The sequence below is a fragment of the Octopus sinensis genome, linkage group LG21 (genome assembly GCF_006345805.1).
Source record: "Octopus sinensis linkage group LG21, ASM634580v1, whole genome shotgun sequence".
Classification (NCBI taxonomy): domain Eukaryota; kingdom Metazoa; phylum Mollusca; class Cephalopoda; order Octopoda; family Octopodidae; genus Octopus; species Octopus sinensis.
This window is the reverse complement of record NC_043017.1, coordinates 5132742-5152696: the sequence shown is the minus strand read 5'-3', so window position 1 is coordinate 5152696 and position 19955 is coordinate 5132742. Positions and strand designations below refer to the sequence as shown.

The 19955-nt window shown below is 37.5% G+C and overlaps 1 protein-coding gene across 9 annotated transcripts in view; it reads right to left on the bottom strand.

The window, feature by feature from the left end:
- The window catches only part of LOC115222966 (ras GTPase-activating protein nGAP), a 479655-nt gene that overhangs the window by 227586 nt on the left and 232114 nt on the right, over positions 1-19955 (bottom strand). The window contains exon 1 of one of the 9 annotated variants that reach the window (XM_029793378.2): positions 7629-7936. The exons of the other annotated variants lie outside the window; for them this stretch is intronic. Within the exon in view, the coding sequence (XP_029649238.1) occupies positions 7629-7813 (185 nt within the window). The 5' untranslated portion in view covers positions 7814-7936. Of the gene's footprint in view, positions 1-7628; positions 7937-19955 lie in introns of those variants that run through there. 9 annotated transcript variants of the gene reach the window in all.

Here is a 19955-nt window from a genome sequence, read left to right as displayed (position 1 = left end):
CACTACTACTATCATCACTACCACCATAACTACGACTACTACTACTACTACTACTACTATTACGTCCTACTAAATTACCATCATCTGACCTAGTGTTACGGAAATACCAGTGATATGCTAGGATCTAAATGGTAAGATTCACACCCTCAAATTACTAAAACTTGATCCTGTGATGCTGATGTACCAGTGATATGCTGAGGTCTCTACAGTAAGGTTCTCCATACCAAACTACCAACTCATTAACAATTAATTAGGTTATCAGGAAACTAAAGAGACAGGCAATTTGACTTTTTATCCTGATTACTTTAACCTAATCTGTATCAAATGAGGAGTTAACGAGGTGAAAACAATAACAGTAATTACCCAGTAATTAAGGTTAAAGTTATGTTGAATGTTGTAGAGTGTCTGATAACATAGTATACACCCATGTCATTTGGAAACAGCAAGAAACTTGAATATCTTTCCGTTTTTATATAGCCATGCATTGTATTCCTTTATATACTTTACTTTACTTTTACTTGTTTCAGTCATTTGACTGCGGCCATGCTGGAGCACTGCCTTTAATCGAGCAACTCGACCCCAGGACTTATTCTTTTGTAAGCTCAGTACTTATTCTATCGGTCTCTTTTGCCGAACCGCTAAGTAACGGGGACATAAACACACCAGCATTGGTTGTCAAGCAATGCTAGGGGGACAAACACAGACACACAAACACACACACGCATATATATATACATATATACGACGGGCTTCTTTCAGTTTCTGTCTACCAAATCCACTCACAAGGCTTTGGTCGGCCCGAGGCTATAGTAGAAGACACTTACCCAAAGTGCCACGTAGTGGGACTGAACCCAGAACTATGTGGTTGGTAAGCAAGCTACTTACCACACAGCCACTCCAGCACCATATATATTTTTTTATTCTTTAAATTATTTTAGTCATTTTGTAAAGGGTAAAAAAACCCCTCCGATTATGAATGGTCATGGTATCAAACCTAGAATGTTCTTCTCAGAGGCACAAGTGTGGGCAAGGTTGTTTAAGGAAGACCAGCAGTTGTCTATACATACCAGCCTCACCTCTCGATGCCACTGATGTTATCCAAGGGAAAGACAAAGGGGACAATACAGTTTGGCACCATTGATGTCACAACGTATTTCTGCAGCTGAATTAACTGGAACAACGTGGAATAAAGTATCTTGCTGAAGAACACAACACACAGCTCGGTTTGGGAATCGAACTCACAACCTCATGATTGTGAGTCCAATGCCCTAACCACTGAGCCATGTGCCATCACTTTAGTGCTTAGACTGTTGCCATATAAGTGTTGAAGTTTGCTTGAAGCATTGTAATGCAGAAGTCGAAAAAAGAGTAAAAGAGTAAAGAGTATAAGAGCAAAATTTCAAATATAAATAAAGTGGAAGGACACAAAAATAAACATTATTTTCCATCTTATTGTTAGTTCTGTTTCATTTTGAAAAATAGGTCGACTTTGCCTTTCATCCTTTCGGGGTCAATAAATTAAGTACCAGTTACGCACTGGGGTCGATGTAATCGATTTAATCCTTTCGTCTGTCCTTGTTTGTTCCCTCTATGTTTAGCCCCTTGTGGGTAGTAAAGAAATATATTTTCTGGTTTATTATTGTTTATATTTTGAAATACTTATATGTGGCAGTACCAAAATCTTATTAAGTGCTAAGGGCCTCTATGGGGCTTAATCTGGTCCTGTCATTAAAGTATATTCATGGGTTCCAGGGGTTAAACTATGGATGGGTACAAGATGTAATTAGGGACCAGAGAAGGTAGAATTTTGTACCTGGCAGGTGTACAGGTGTAATTAGCAGTAAGAGATGCAAGTGAAACATGTTCTCTCTCAGAATGAAGGATTAATTTCATAATGGATGTATTTGAAATGTGATGCTGAATGGTAACAAGATGTGTACAGAGCTGCCAATGAGTACCATAAAATTAGTTTTGTTTTGGTACACGGCAGGAGCATAATAGAATTACTGACTGTTTTTGTTAGTTTATAGTGTTGAGTTTTATGCTGATATAAAGACCGTGCAGGGGATATACGAGAGGGGGAGGTAGGGAAGAGAGGGAGTGTGTGTTTGTGTGATGGATAGAGAGACAGATACATAGATGAATGGATGGATAGACAGACAGACGGATGGATGAATAAATAGACAGATTCACAGACAAACATACATACAAACAGACGGACGGACAGACAGAGAAGTGGATGGATGAATAGAGAGAGAGATGGAAAAATGAATGGACAGACAGACAGATGGACAGATAGATAAATGAATGGACGAAGAGACATAGATGGATGATGGATGAATATGTGTATGCATGTGTGTATGTAGTGTATGTATATATATAAATATATATATATATACACACACACACATACGCATATATATATAGTGTCATTTCATCATGTTGAACTATTAATTCCCACACATTTTTTCTCTGCATTTTGCTTCATGTGTTCTCCATTTTGTTTTCCTCTCCCTTTCTGTGGAAGAGCATAGACTCGAAACATCGAAGACTTTTCCGTTCTTCCTGAGTGTCAAACTAATACACCAGCTTCTTGTTCCCTTACCTGTCTGTCTTTAGTTTTCTGTAAATTTGAACACTCTCTCTCTCTCTCTCTATATATATATATATATATATATATATACAGGAGCACTCTGTCGGTTACGACGACGAGGGTCCCAGCTGATCCGATCAACAGAACATCTTTGCTCATGAAATTAACATGCAAGTGGCTGAGTACTCCACAGACACGTGTACCCTTAACGTAGTTCTCAGGGTGATTCAGCATGACACAGAGTGTGACAAGGCTGGCCCTCTGAAATACAGGTCCTACTCATTTTTGCCAGCTGAGTGGACTGGAGCAATGTGAAATAAAGTGTCTTGCTCAAGGACGCAACGTGTCACCTGGGATTGAACCTATGACTTTATGATCATGAGCTGAATGCCCTAACCACTGAGCCACACACTCTCACTATATGTATGTGTATATATATAGGTATATATGTAAATATATATATATATATAAATGTATATGTATGTATGTGTGTGTGCGTATGTATGTATGTATGTATGTATGAGAGAGAGATCTATTCAACAGCAGTGTACATTAAACCCATTGAATAATTAAATAATTTCATTTATAGAATCAACAGAAGTCTTACTGCTGCTGTTGTTTAACCCCAGGTCAGCCTTGATCAAGCAGACTTATGACGAAAGGTGATCTGACCATGTTCATCCCATGTTTTTCAAACATATATGTATTGACAAGATGAGAGGTTAACAGATGAAACAACAGCATAAATGTGAGCAGTCTAAGATGCCAGATCGAAATACTCAGAACTTGATGAGGCTATGTATTATTATTATCATCATGATCATCATTATTATTATTATTGAGTGAGAGAGCAGTTCATGCCATCAAAGTGACACTGGGGTAAAATATACGAAGCCCAATATACCCATCATGACTACCCGTTTGATAAGGGTACACTAGGCACATGCATCACAACCATATGTGCGCGACATGGTGATCTCATATCAAGATAATCAGCGCATGACCTTGCAGGTGGGGCCCAGTTAGAATTTTCTTCAGGTTGAGTAGCCTATCTCGCTCAAAAGGTCCCTGAATAAGGGTTGTTTAAGGATATTGAAAGAACCACCCATGTTTCCAGAGGTGAATTATTCAAACCCCAAAGAATCCCTCTCAACACATGGCTATGATGCTCCCCCACTACTTCTGCTCGTGATCAGAGATGAACATATCGTCAGCTACTTAGGGACATGCTCAACTGGTTAAGGTCAAACAACTGACAAGCAAATCTGTGGTATTGAGCAGAATATTTGCTGTAGCCCATCTTTTATACCAAGACAAAACAATGTAGATGATAACACTTCCAATCAGTTAAGATCAGGATCTACGAGAGCCACTGCCTGGTACTGCATCAGGGCATCCTGGTACTGCATCAGGGCATCCTGGTACTGCCTCAGGGCATCCTGGTACTGCCTCAGGGTATCCTGGTACTGCCTCAGGGCATCTGGTACTGCATCAGGGCATCCTGGTACTGCATCAGGGCATCTGGTACTGCATCAGGGCATCCTGGTACTGCATCAGGGCATCTGGTACTGCATCAGGGCATCCTGGTACTGCATCAGGGCATCCTGGTCCTGCATCAGGGCATCCTGGTACTGCCTCAGGGCATCCTGGTACTGCATCAGGGCATTCGGTACTGCATCAGGGCATTCTGGTACTGCATCAGGGCATCCTGGTACTACATTAGGGCATTTATTATTATTATTATTATATTATTATTATTATTATCATCATCATCATTTGAACTTGGAATGTGAAGATTGACGAAATCCTTAGCGGCAAACATAGAGGGGACAAACAAGGACAGACAAAGGGATCGAGTCGATTACATCGACCCCAGTGCGTAACTGGTACTTAATTTATCGACCCCCGAAAGGATGAAAGGCATAGTCGACCTCAGTGGAATTTGAACTCAGAACATAACGGCAGACTAAATGCCGCTAAGCATTTCGCCCGGCGTGCTAACGTTTCTGCCAGCTCGCCGTGGTGGTAAGCGTCTTACCACACAGCCATGCCTACGCAGAGTTCAAACCCCACTCAGCCCACTTTGTGCCGCAGTGTCAACAACAATAACCGCTTAGTATTCATCCTTGTGCTAGTAGACAACAATGGTACTAAAAGTGCTGTCAGTCTTCCTTCACTATGAATGTTCCTCTACAATTTATTCTTCCCATCCCCACCATACTAATGTGAAAACTACTTTTGTTGTCATTACTATTATTATTATTATTATTATTATTATTATTATTATTATCATCATCATCATTTGAACTTGGAATGTGAAGATTGACGAAATCCTTAGCGGCAAACATAGAGGGGACAAACAAGGACAGACAAAGGGATCGAGTCGATTACATCGATCCCAGTGCGTAACTGGTACTTAATTTATCGACCCCCGAAAGGATGAAAGGCATAGTCGACCTCAGTGGAATTTGAACTCAGAACATAACGGCAGACTAAATGCCGCTAAGCATTTCGCCCGGCGTGCTAACGTTTCTGCCAGCTCGCCGTGGTGGTAAGCTTCTTACCACACAGCCATGCCTACGCAGAGTTCAAACCCCACTCAGCCCAACTTTGTGCCGCAGTGTCAACAACAAATAACCGCTTAGTATTCAATCCTTGTGCTAGTAGACAACAATGGTACTAAAAGTGCTGTCAGTCTTCCTTCACTATGAATGTTCCTCTACAATTTATTCTTCCCCATCCCCACCATACTAATGTGAAAACTACTTTTGTTGTCATTACTATTATTATTATTATTATTATTATTATTATTATTAATGCAAATAACAGGTTGGGTCAGGTGTAATTTTAATTAACTGGTTTCTCCCGCCAAATTTCTGGCTTTGTGCCTATGTTATCATTATTATCATTATTCCTTTTTACATTTTTTTTTTACTTGTTTCTGTCATTTGACTGCGGCCATGCTGGAGCACTGTCTTAAAAAGTGTTAGCCAAAGAAAATGACACCAGGATTTATACCTTGTAAGTCTGGTAGTTGTTCTATCAGTCACTTTTGCCAAACCGCTAAGTTACGGGGACATAAATACACCAGCATCAGTTGTCAAGTGATGGAGGTGGGGACAAACATAAACACACCCCCACAAATATATACATACATACATACATACACGCATGTATATATATATATATATATATATATGAATTCGCAATGGTAGATTGCTAGCCACTAAACCTTTTTCTATTTTCTCTCCCTGTTTATTTCTGTGTTCCTTTCTGTCGAAAAGCATAGGCTCAAAATGTAAAAGACTTTCTCACTTCCCGATCGTTAAACTAATACATCTGTTTGTTGTTTACACACCTGTCTTCGTCTTTTGTTTTTTTGTAGATTCTCACCATATATACATATATATATACACACACACACACACACACACACACACAATGGGCTTCTTTCAGTTTCCATCTACCAAATCCACTCACAAGACTTTGGTTGGCCTTAGGCTATAGCAGAAGAGAGTGATCGTTGCCAGAGCAGGTAACTGGCTTCTGTGCCAGTGGCACATAAAATGCACCATTCGAGTGTGATTGTTACCAGCGTCTCCTTCCTGACACTTGTGCCAGTGGCACGTGAAAAAACATTTGAGCGAGGTCAACCTAGCCTTTCATAAATTAAGTACCAGTTGCGTACTGGGACTGATGTAATCAACTAGTCCCCTCCCCACAAATCTGTGGCCTTGTGCCCCCAGTAGAAAGGACTGTTATTATTATTATTATTAGCAGCAGCAGCAACAACAATAACAATAAAAATAATTAACAATATTTGATAATCAATTAATTGGTCAATAATGATAGATATTCAAATTGTGTATGATGTATCTGTTTTATCCTGTCTCTCCCTCTGACTCTAGTTATATGTGTGAATATATTATTTTTAAACCAGATTATTATTGACAGCAACTTCGAAGTTCCGGCCATTTAAGTCATTGTCAAACTGCAGTACAACAACAACGGTGGCTTAATTGGCCTAAATTTCAAAAGTTGCTGTCCGTCCGTAATATTTTTGTTGAAGAATAATAAATTTGTACTTTACTGAAGTACAGAGGAACCGTTCAGATTAATGTAAAATTACCCTTTTTTTTTAATTATTATTATTATAACTGAAAATAAAAACAAACACTGACACACAGACAGACACACATTTGTATATATATATATATTTTTACATAAATATATACAAATATATACAAACACAAACAGACGTATGTACATGTATATATAAATATATACACACACATACAGATGTGTGCTTATATATATATGTATCATCATCGTTTAACGTCCGCTTTCCATGCTAGCATGGGTTTATATACAAATATACACATTCACAAACAGATGTGATGTATGTGTATGTATATATATATATATATAAATATATACACACATACGAATGTGTGTGTATGTGTGTGTATGCATATATATATATATATATGCACACATACAGGTGTTTATATATATACTTATTTATAAATATATAAAATTTGTATATATATATGTATAAATATATACAAAATATACACACTTACAAACAGATGCGATGTATGTGTATATATATATATATATATATTTATATATGTATTAATATATACAAATATACACATTCACAAACAGAAGTGATGTACATGTTTGTACATATAGATATATACACACACATACAAATGTGAATATATGTATGTATATATAAATATATATGCACATATACAGATGTGTGTGTCTGTGTATATATATCTGTATATATATATAAACATTATGACAGGTGTGTATATTCAATCGAACACGTTTCAAGGAAGTTAGTGTTATATTTCTTCACAACAATAACACCATCACCCCTACTACAGCACATGGCAACTAGTACAACCACTACACTACAACCATACTACCACCACCACCACTACTACTACTACTAAAACAAAGAACCAAGCTGAAGTGTTTGTCATTCTTTCTCATATAAAAGATAAAGCAAAAAGAATGCTCTCACCTGGGATTAGGCCCTTTGCTACCTGTGGTGCCAAAAGGCCTGCGTCGCTTCCTCGGCAGGCTGCCACCCCATGTATCGTACCAAGGTTTGTCCACGGGTTGTGTCAACGTATTGACCTCCTCGGCCACGTTCGGACACATCAACATTGGAGTGCTGTTGGACAGCTGCAAACATGCTGCTAACATTGTTGATCTAACTACCTGGGAAAGACTGCCAGGTAAACAGGTAGGCAGGCAGGTAGGTCGGTAGGTAGGTAGATATGTATGAGGTTAGCTGTGTTCCTGGGTGGGTCATTCACTGACTGATTGACAATGAGGTCTCTCTCTCTCTCTCTTTTTTCTCTAGTCATGTCACTGGTGGTGGTGGTGGCAGCGATGGCAGTGGTAGTAGTAGTAGAAGTAGTAGTAGTAGTAGTAGTAGTAGTAGTATTGTTTTCTTAGTCAATAGAAACTTGTTGCTCTCTCTCTCTTCTGACTAAATAACCATTAGCACTGATGGCTTGACATGTGTGTATGCATATACATGTGTGTGTATATATGTATATGTATATATGTAACCATGCACCACACACACACACATGTAATTCAGTCAACGCACCCACATTCAAGCTAAAACACTGTTGCATATTTTATATATATATATATATACACACACACACACACACACACATACACACATATACATACTTACTCACATATGCTTACTCACACACACACACATTAATGTAGTTCCTCTTTCTCTTGCACACACACACACATATGCAATTATTTAATAATACACTGTTGCATAATGTCTCAAACACATACACACATATATATATATCTATACATACATATGTACATACACACACATGCATATATATATATACATACACACATTTATACATACACAAACACACATACACATATGCATATATCTATACATACATATGTATATACACATACACATGCATATATATATATACATACACACATTTATACATACACAAACACACATACACATATGTATATATCTATACATACATATGTATATACACACACACATGCATATATATATATATATATATATATATATACACATTTATACATACACAAACACACATACACATGTGCACATGTATGCAAATGTACACACATGCATATACATATGCACATGCAAACACACATGAGCACATATATGCATATACATATATACATACATGCAAACACACATACACATATGTGCACATATGCATACATACACACACACACATATATACTTAACATACATACATAAATTAACAGACAGACATACACATATGTGCACGTATATGTATACGTACACACACCCACATACTTATGTACGTACACACACACACACACGTACAGTGTCACGTGTATGAACAATATATTACACAATCCTAACTTCCCTCTCTTTCTCTCTCTCAGTTCTCTGCATTTATCAAGGAAAGGAAAACTATACAGAGAAAGAGAGAGAGAGACAGAGAGAGAGAGAGAGAGTGATAGAAAGATAGAAAGAAAGAGATAGAGTGTGAGAGAAAGAGAGAGAGAGAGAGAGAGAGAGAAATCAATGACTGGATGAACAACACTTAGATAAACACAAATGTCCTCTCAAGAAACGTAAGCAACAGATGGCTGGTCACATACTCTCTCTCTCTCTCTCTCTCTCTCTGCACTTACAACAACATAGCATTCTCCCCCTCTCTTTTTGTCTCTCTCTCTCACTTTCTTTACTTCTTCATCGGAGAAACACTTTCTTATTGAGACACACCTCTACCCGCTACTCAATATTCCACATCCCCCCACTACTCTGTCTCTCTCTGTCTCTCTCTCTCTCTTTCATTAAGCTGCATTACTAAGTTGTAGTTGGTTATATTAAGAGAACTTGACTCTCCTTCTATTGTCATCACTAGAGTATGATAGCAGTAAGGTGGTGGTGATGAAGGTGGTGGTGATGGTGGTGGTGATGATGGCGTGGTGGTGGTGGAGGTGGTGACGGTGTGGTGGCTGTAGTGTTGGTGTGTTTAGCCCAAGGTCAGTCCTTTTAGTGGAGCAGGCCTTGTAATCAAAGGCCAAGCTATCAAACACTGTTTTAGCAGACCTTGCAATCAAAGGGCCACCCCAGTCATGACCACCCACTCTGTCATTTTTGTTTTTTTTTTCCTATGTACTCAGGCAGGTGTGGCTGTGTGGTTAAGGAGCTTGCTTTGCAACCAGCTGGTTTCAGGTTCAAGTCCTACTATATGACACTTTCGGCAAGTGTCTTTTTCCGTAGACCACTGAGCCAATCAATGCCTTGAGAGTGAATTTGAAAGAGGGAAACTGTGTGGAAGGCTTGTGGCTGTGTGGTAAGAGAGCTTGCTTCCCAACCACATGGATCCATGTTCAGTCCCACTGCATGGTACCTTGGGCAAGTGTCTAACTGATTGGAAGTGTTATCATGTACATTGTTTTGTCTTGGTATAATAGATGGCCTACAGCAAATATTCTGCTCAATACCACAGATTTGATTGTCAGTTGCTTGGCCACAGTCAAATGATTGAAACAAGTAAAAGAGTAAAAGAGTACACAAAGTATTTTAACATTTTTTGTACAATATAAAGGGATTTTGTAAGCATCGAATGGCCATGAGGGTCCATCTGAGTAAAACAGGAAACAAAACGGGGTCATGGGTAAGAAATAATTATGAATCAATTTTTTTTTTTTATACAACTTTTAATAATATTTAATTATAAGAATATAAAAAGATTTTTTTTCCAACACTGAATAACTATGAGGGTCCATCCAGTAAAACAGGGCTTGAAGGGGCCTATAGGAAAAAAAAAATTGCTGAGAAATACTGGTCTAAACAGAACTGTAGAGTCTTTGAGAAGCCACCCCACTGAGACTGGGAGAGCACCTGGCTGGTGATGATAACTAGTTTTAACAGACACATTTAGAGGTAGTCATCACCATCCTCATCATCATAATTTTAACATCCACTTTTCTATGCTTGCATGGGTTGGACAGAATTTGTTGAGGTGGATTTTTCTATGGCTTGATGCCCTTCCTGCTGCCAACCCTCACCTGTTTTCAAAATATGGTAATATTTCCCTGGAGGATGACCTCCAGACACTGAGCCCTACAAAAGAGATGACAAAGGATCACTCAAGAAGACCCATCCCCAACACAACAGAAGTGTTAATGCTGCTTTTCCTGATGGGGAGGATTGGTTTGCAATGGCACCGTGTCAGTGCCAGAACTCATGCTGATGTTATGTAAAGGCACATGTACCACTGCCACATTAAAAGCACCAAGCACACACTGTAGAGTGGTTACCATTAGGAAGGGCATCCAGCTGTTGAAAGCAGGCCAAATCAGACTGGGACCTGGTTAAACTGCCTAACTCATGCTAGCATTAAAGAATGATAATGATAATGATGATGATGATGATGATGAACCAGACGGGTTCCCATGCAAGATGGGAAATGAATGACAGCACTTGCAAGAGGATGATGACGTTTCTTTTACAACTATCACACAAAGTCAAGACAAGAAGACATACACACACATATATACACATACACACACATAAACACACATATACACATACACACACACATATACACATACATATACACACATACATACACACACATATACACATACACACACATATACACACACATACACACACACATACACACACACATATACACATACATATACACACACATATACATATACACACACACACACACACACACACTTGTATGATGGGCTCGTTTCAATTCCTGTCTACCTACCAAATACACTCACAAGGCTTTCGAAAGTTGACCTGGAGCTATAGTAGAAGACATTTGCCCATGGTGCCACACACACACACACACACTGGGGACTGAACCCAGAACCACGCAAACTGGGAAGCAATCTTCACACACACACACACACACACCACGCCTGAGCCCCTCTACACACCCACGCCCAGAAAAACCAATTCATTTGCAGAACACGATAGGTCCCTATTTTATTGCCCGCCCCCCATCTCAGTCGAGTGATGTAGCAGTTAACCTCAGAAGTTGAAAGGATGTTAGCATGTAATAGTATATTTAGTATGTTGTGTCACCATTTCTGTACCACTCCTTTTGCCCTAAATAAACACAGTAAACAGACGAAAAGCACAATAATGAGGCTGGCCCACATAATCCAACACCACTACTAATTAGCACTAGTTATTTATCTGCTTGTAGCATAAGTTTTAATTAGGCAAGTCATAATTAAGTAATTATACATACAATACAATGTATAAAGAGTTGTGTTTAGCTCACAGCACATGCTGATGTTATGATGACAATCAAAGAACAAAAACACATCAACAAATATATATACACACATAAACACACACACACATTATTGCTGAGACCCCTTTCGGTCATGACTGACCGTGGGATTGCACTTAGAAAGTTACCCTCCCAGGCACAAGTCCAAGCAAAGGTTGTTTATGGAAGACCAGCAGTCACCCATGCATACCAGCCTCCCCCTCTCCCCACCACTGATTTTATCCAAGGGAAAGGCAAAGGGGTCGATACAGCTTGGCACCACTGATGTCGCAACCCATTTCTACAGCTGAGTGAACTGGAGCAAAGAGAAATAAAGTGCCTTGCTCAAGAACACAACACACAGCCCAGTCCGAGATTCGAACTCACAACCTCACAATCATAAGCTCGACACTCTAACCACTGAACCTTCACTATAAATTATTATTATTATTATTATTATTATCATTATTATTATTATTATTATTATCATCTTATTATTATCAGGGCGGCAAGTGTGTGTGTATGCGAATGCATGTGGGTGTTCTAAAGAAAATTAAACTAGAATTCACATCTCATTTCACTCAACTTAGCAAATTTCTTGACACACACACAAAAAAAAAAAGAAATTATAAAAGATTTATAAACAAGTTGAGTCAGGTTTTTAAATATTTTTCACAATCTGTACATGTGTGTGTGTGTGTGTGTCTCTCCCTCTCACTCATATATATATATATATATATATATATATATGCATACATACATATATACATAAACATATGTAGATATGTATGTATATATATATGTGTGTTATATTTTTACAAGAAGGGTGGTGATAGTAACTTCGAAGTTTCAACCTGCATGCTTTCATCAAACACTCCAATGTTGGCCAGCAGGCCAAAACTTCGAAGGCACTGTCACCTCTGTTCTTGTAAAAGAATATATGTACTCTACCAAAAGTACAGTGGAATCCTTCACTTTAATGTAAAATTGTTTTTATTGTAAATCAACCTAAAATGAAACACACACACACACACATATAAGAAGAAAAGAAAATGGAGATTAGGAAGTGAATAGTTGTTTATTATTAACAGCAAATTAATTATCTTCCCTTACAGCTGTTTCAGTTAATGCTCAATAAACATTAAATTTACATTTATGTTATATGAACACCATATCATCAGAGGAGAAAAAGATGTACATTTGGATGTTATATGTCTGCTAAAATGAATTCATAAGCACCCATATAACATCCAAATGTACATCCTTTTTCCTCTGGTGATATAGTGTTCATGTAATATTAATGTAAATTTATTGTTTATTGAGTATTAATTGAAACGGCTGTAAGTGAAGACAACCAATTTTGTGTTAATAATAAACAATTATTAACTTCCTAACCTCCATTTTCTTTTCTTCTTTTAAATGAATATAAACTATGTTTATATATATATATATATATATATATATATTATATATATATACCTATTATCTAAGGAAATTAAATTCCCTCAAAATACTAGGTATTGAACCAGTATTTCCTTGGATGAAACCATCCCTTCACGAGGTTCACACATCCTCTAATTGAATTTATATATATACATACATATATATATATATATATACATACATACATACACACACATACTTATATATATACACACACATATGTACATACGTATGCATATATACATATATACATACATACATATATACGTACATATATATATACACTAATATATACATACACATGCATATATGTTGATGATGTATATATAAATATATATATGACAAAAGAATAAATTATTAACTTATGAACTTCATTGGCTTACAGCCGTTTCTGCTATAAGATGCAGTGGGCTCATAGTTGAGTCTTGACTATAAAGTGTAATTTATTTACTGTTAGAGTATCACGTTAAGGTATTTTAAATGATGCAAATGGCCAATTCTTAATGAATTAATTTTTCTTTTTTTTTTCTTTTCACTTGACATAGGTACAATTAGATGTCTGTAAATTTTACCTGGTCTCATTGAAACTTGTAAAAATATTGAATACTCACCTGCAAAAGAGAAAGAAAAAAAAAAGACAGGGATTAGAAAATGTACAATTTCTTGAAGAAATAAAATATTTTGCTGAAATAGTCAAATGAGTTTTATTTTTATGAAAATATGGTTGAATATATAATGAAAAAATATATATAATTATATAAAAATATAACCATATATTTAAAATAAAAATCTATTTCCCAGACAGAACAGCTGGTTCTTTGCAACCATTTCTCAGAAATAAGCTGTCATCTCTGTCTGTCTTTCACTGTCTTTCTTTCTCTCTGTGTCTGTGTCTTCTCTCTGTCTCTCTCTCTCTCTCTTCCCTGTCTGTCTCTCTCTCTGTCTCTCTCCTCTCTCTCTCTCTCTTCCCTGTCTGTCTCTCTCTCTCTCTCTCTCTCTCTCTCTTCCCTGTCTGTCTCTCTCTGTCTCTCTCTCTCTCAGCCTGTCTGCCTGTGTTTCTGTTTGTCTGTCTCTGTGTTTCTTTATCTCACTCTCTCTCTCTTTCCACATCTACAACATTAACCTCGACTTTTCATTTATCTTTTTACCCATTTTCAGTCACTGGACTACAGCCATGCTGGAGCACTGCCTTGACGGTTTTTTTTTTAGTCAAACAATCTGCACCCCTCCCACCCACCCAGTATATTTTCCTTTAAGTTTGGCACTTACTCTGTTGGTCCCTTTTGCCACACCGCTATGTTATGGGGATGTAAATAAACCAATACCAGTTGTCAAGCAGTGGTGGTAATGAGACAATCACAACCACAAAGACACACACCTACCTACAATGGGCTTCAACATAGTTTCCATCTACCAAATTGGTCCGAGTGTATAATAGGAGACACTTGCCCAAGATGCTGGGCAGTGAAACTAACCCAAGACCATGTGATGCAAAGCAAGCTTCTTAATCATACGACCCTACCTTCTTATATTGCCAATATTCCTACCCATATAGCCATCATCCTTTCTGCATCAAAATCTCTCCTCCACCACCCACCACCACCACTTGACTTAATTTTCAAACCCCACAAAACAGTTTTCTTTATGAGGGCCCACCGCCAACATCACCACCACCACCAACACGTTTTGTGTATAACCCTTCCTTCTGCATTTACCCCTTCCCAAACTAATAAACTTCAAACATTCATAAATGCAAATCAACCACATTAAGCTCAGCCCCTGTTCTCCCTCTTAACTCCTTGTCTAGTCAGACCACATTTGGCTTGGCCCCTGTTCTCTCCCTTAAATCCTTGTCTAGTCAGTCCACAGTAAGCTTGGCCCCTGTTCTTTCTCTTAACTCCCTGTCTAGTCAGTCCACATCAAACTCGGCCCCTAGTCAGTCCACATTAAGCTCAGCCCCTGTTCTCCCTCTTAACTCCTTGTCTAGTCAGACCACATTTGGCTTGGCCCCTGTTCTCTCCCTTAACTCCTTGTCTAGTCAGTCCACAGTAAGCTTGGCCCCTGTTCTTTCTCTTAACTCCCTGTCTAGTCAGTCCACATCAAACTCGGCCCCTAGTCAGTCCACATTAAGCTCAGCCCCTGTTCTCCCTCTTAACTCCTTGTCTAGTCAGACCACATTTGGCTTGGCTCCTGTTCTCTCCCTTAACTCCTTGTCTAGTCAGTCCACAGTAAGCTTGGCCCCTGTTCTTTCTCTTAACTCCCTGTCTAGTCAGTCCACACCAAGTTCAGCCCCTAGTCAGTCCACATCAAGCTCAGCCCCTGTTCTCTTTCTTAATTCCCTATCTAGTCAATCCATGTTAATAAACAGATATGTATGTATGTGTGTGTGTTTCTGTTTGTTCACAACCACTGCTTGACAACCTATGTTTGTTTGTTTATGTCCCCACAAATTAGTAGTTCGGTAAAAAAAACAGACAGACTAAGTGCCAGATTTAAAAAGAAACAAAAAAAGCCAACATCATACAACATAAGTACAGGGGTCAATTTATATCTAAAGTCCCTTCATGAGAGTGCCCCAGCATGGCCGCAGTTCAATAACTGAAAGAAAGTTAAAATTTAAAAAAGGACTTTTGTTATATTCTCTCTCCCTAGGGGTCAAAATTCTTGCTATCTTATCTCTTAACGTACCACAATGTCAAAAATATTGAGGCCCCTACCAACCTTAGAATAGAAGTAGATATGTGTTGGAATAACAAACTCTGCCATGAAAATAGTTGAAATTTCTAAGAAAAGTTCGTAAAATTAATGGAAATGCCAAATAAATGTAAAATGTTTTGAAATAATTAAGAATTTCATTGAAAGTGATGAAATATGTATGAATATTTTATAATATATATATATTATAGTATATATATATATATATATATATATATATATATATTCCGCCTTTCACCATGTGCAACTCGTAAACAACCAGTCGTCTTTTTCTCTTTCCCTGTTGCCCGCTCTGGGATCTTTCTTCTCTCTTTCCTTCTTTATGTTTTCCGACGAAGAGCTCCGCTCGAAACGTCATACCTCCCTGCTTCCATCTCCTGAGCGCCTATTAATAATCATACTGTAAATTGTTCCTGTTGTTTGTTGTTTTTTTTTGTTTCCCTTTTGGATAAAATTATATATATATATATAATATATAATTTATATATATATATATATATATATACATATGTATATATATAAATACATATGTATATACATATAAATACATATGTATATACATATGTATATATATGTATATACATATGTATATATGTATATAATATATATGTATATATATGTATATATATGTATATATATTATATATGTATATATATGTCTATACATTATATATGTATATATATGTATATATATGTATATACATTATATATGTATATATATACATGTATATATATAATGTGTGTGTGTGTGTATATATGTACATATATATATATATATTATATATATGCATATACACACACACACGCACACATATGCACACACGCTACTCAGCTAAACAAGATAATTAAAATCACTTCAGTCCTATGTATAAATGTAAAACAAACAACAAACAACAAAAAACCCACCAAAACAACAAGGAAGCTTCTTTTTTTTTTACATTAAGTATAATTATTTGAAACAAAAACAAACAAAAAGCGAAACAAGAAAACTTAAAACAAAATATAAAAAAAAAACAGAAAAGAAATGGCTGAAATATTCTTGATGGCATTTATTAGATCAAAGACACTCCAAACACGACCATCCCACCTTGTTATTTAGTCAGTTTATCTAGGGCTGCATTATCAGAATTGATATTTTTCCTGATTTAGCCATAAGCCGTGTGCACACGCACACACACACACACACACCACACACACACACACACAGACAGAATAAAACACAAAAGGCTTCTACACAGTTTCCACTGACCAAACTCACTCACAAGGAATTGGTAGGTTCAAGGCTATTGTAGAAGACACTCTCCCCAAGGTGCCATGCAGTGGGACTGAACCTGAAGACATTTGGTCATAAAGTAACCTTCTTCATCACACAGCCATGCCTGGAGTTCAAATCCCACCAGAGTCAATGAAATACACACAAGAACACAGGACAATCAACGTTTGTCATTGTCTGCCTATCGAAATATTTTTAAAAGCTTTTTATAAATTCAAGACACATATTCTGTCCTAGGTGACACGTTACATATTATAACATTTGGCATTTAGGACTTGAATCTATCACGAGTCATAGGACTCATGAGGCTAGACCCTAAGCCAGATCCACTGGAATATGATTAACTGAGAGTACTCCCTGGATGGGACACTGGTCCTTCACAGAGTTAACTTCCCAGCTACTGTTGGAATTCACTCACAGCTGAGAGAACACAAGAAATGAAATGTTTGGGACAAACACACAAGGCACTGCCCAGTCCAGGGATTGAAACCCTGATCGTCAGTGTGACATCCTAATGACTAGGGGACACATCATCTTTTCAAGAACATGCTTTTAGGATCAGTTACACTGCATGACACCTTGGGCAAGTGCTTTCTACTACAGCCCCTGGTTGACCAATACCTTGTAAGCAAATTCGGTAAATGGAAAGTATGCGAAAGCCCATTGTGTGTGTTTGTGTGTGTGTGTATAGGCCAGTGGTTTTCAACCAGGGTTCCACGGAACCTAGGGTTCCACCAGTACAGTCCAGAGGTTCCGCAAGAAGTTACAAAACTGCTAGAATCGGCAGTAATTTTTAATTCTCCTGTGCAGATATGTGTGCATAAGACTATTAAATTATTGCACAGGGGTTCCCCGAGCCAGTGGAATGTTTCCTTGGGGTTCCGCTCCAGCAAAAAGTTTGAAAAGCACTGGTATAGGCAAAGGCCTGAAATTTTGGGGAGAGGACAAGTCAATTACTTCAATCCTTGTGTTTTGCTGGTACTTATCTTATTGACCCCGAAAAGATGAAAGGCAAAGTTGACCTCAGCAGAATTTGATCTCAGAACATAGCAACAGGCGAAATACCGCTAAGCATTTCAGCCAGCTTACTGCCTTATACACATATATATATATATATATATATATTATATATATATATATATGTATATATATACGTGAACTTGGAAATGGATGTGTGGCGTTTCCCCACGATAGATTGCTAGCCACTACACATTCTTTATTTTCTCTCCTTTCTATGTTCCTTTCTGTGGAAGAGTGTATGCTCGAAACATTAAAGACTTTTTTCACTTCCCGAGTGTTATACTAATACATCTGTTTGTTGTCTACACCACCTGTCTTCGTCTTTTGTTTTTTTGTGAACTCTCCCCTTATATATATATTATATATATATATGTATGTATATATATATATATATATATATATATATATAATATATATATAATATGCCATGTAAAAGTCACTCAGAACACACTGTAAAGTGGTTGGCATTAGGCAAAGCATCTAGCTGTAGAAACCTTGACAGAACAGTTAAACTGGCCTATTTTAGGTTCAAACCAGCCAGACATGACCTCTCCCACTACACTGCATTGTCATTTTAAAAATAGACAATCACATCATTGAAATCTCAAAGCTGAGAAAGTGATAATGAATGATTAATCCAAAGCAATGTGAATAAATAAGCATCACATTCGACAGAAAGAAATCTGAACGGTAAGGGGTTAACAGATCTGACCCATCACACTTGACCTACAATGTCAGTCTAAGAACTAACAACCGCATCAGCAAAACTTGCATAATTAATTGAAAGCAATTTAGATAAATAAACATTACAATCTGAATGATAAAGGGTTAAGAAAAGAGTCACTATTTAACAAGTACTTTGTCTATTTAACGAGTACTTTGAGGAAATTGGCCTCACAATTACTTTTGTGAAATCACTCGCGAAACAAGCACTAAAGTGTAATTCACTCTTGTGTATATACAGTTATATACATGTGTATATGTATGTATATACACATATATGTATGTATAACCTATTTAGATATACATTTAACTGAATATCTAACAGAGTGGATGCAATATTTAACTGGTTATTTAGGAGGTAAGGCTAATTGCTTCAATCATTTTAGCGTATAAAGCTAGGAAACCAAAGTGTTCTGTATATATAGGTGAGGAGAGAGAGAGAGGGCAACAAGAGGAAGAGATAAAGAGAGAGGAGAGAGGAGTAGGGGAGAGGCATGGGGGTGAGAGAGAGTGGGAGAGAGAAAGAGTGGAATGGAGAAAGAGAAAGGAAATGCAGAGGAAGAGAGAGAGGGTAGGAGAGAGACAGAAGGAATGAGAGGGAAAAAGACACAGAGAAAAAGAGAGAGGGGGAGAAAGAGGTGAAAGAGAAAGATTATGTCAGCACAGAGTCACAAATAAATGAATTAACGAGAAGGTGTGATGTTCATGCCTTTCACAGAGGTATTAGCAGCCTGAGGAATTCAAATAGTGGGTGGATAGGAGTGGAATCAAGTGAGCTCTGTCCCCTTTTTTTTATATACCTGTTTCTTTACTACCCACAAGGGGCTAAACTTAGAGGGGACAAACAGGGACAGACA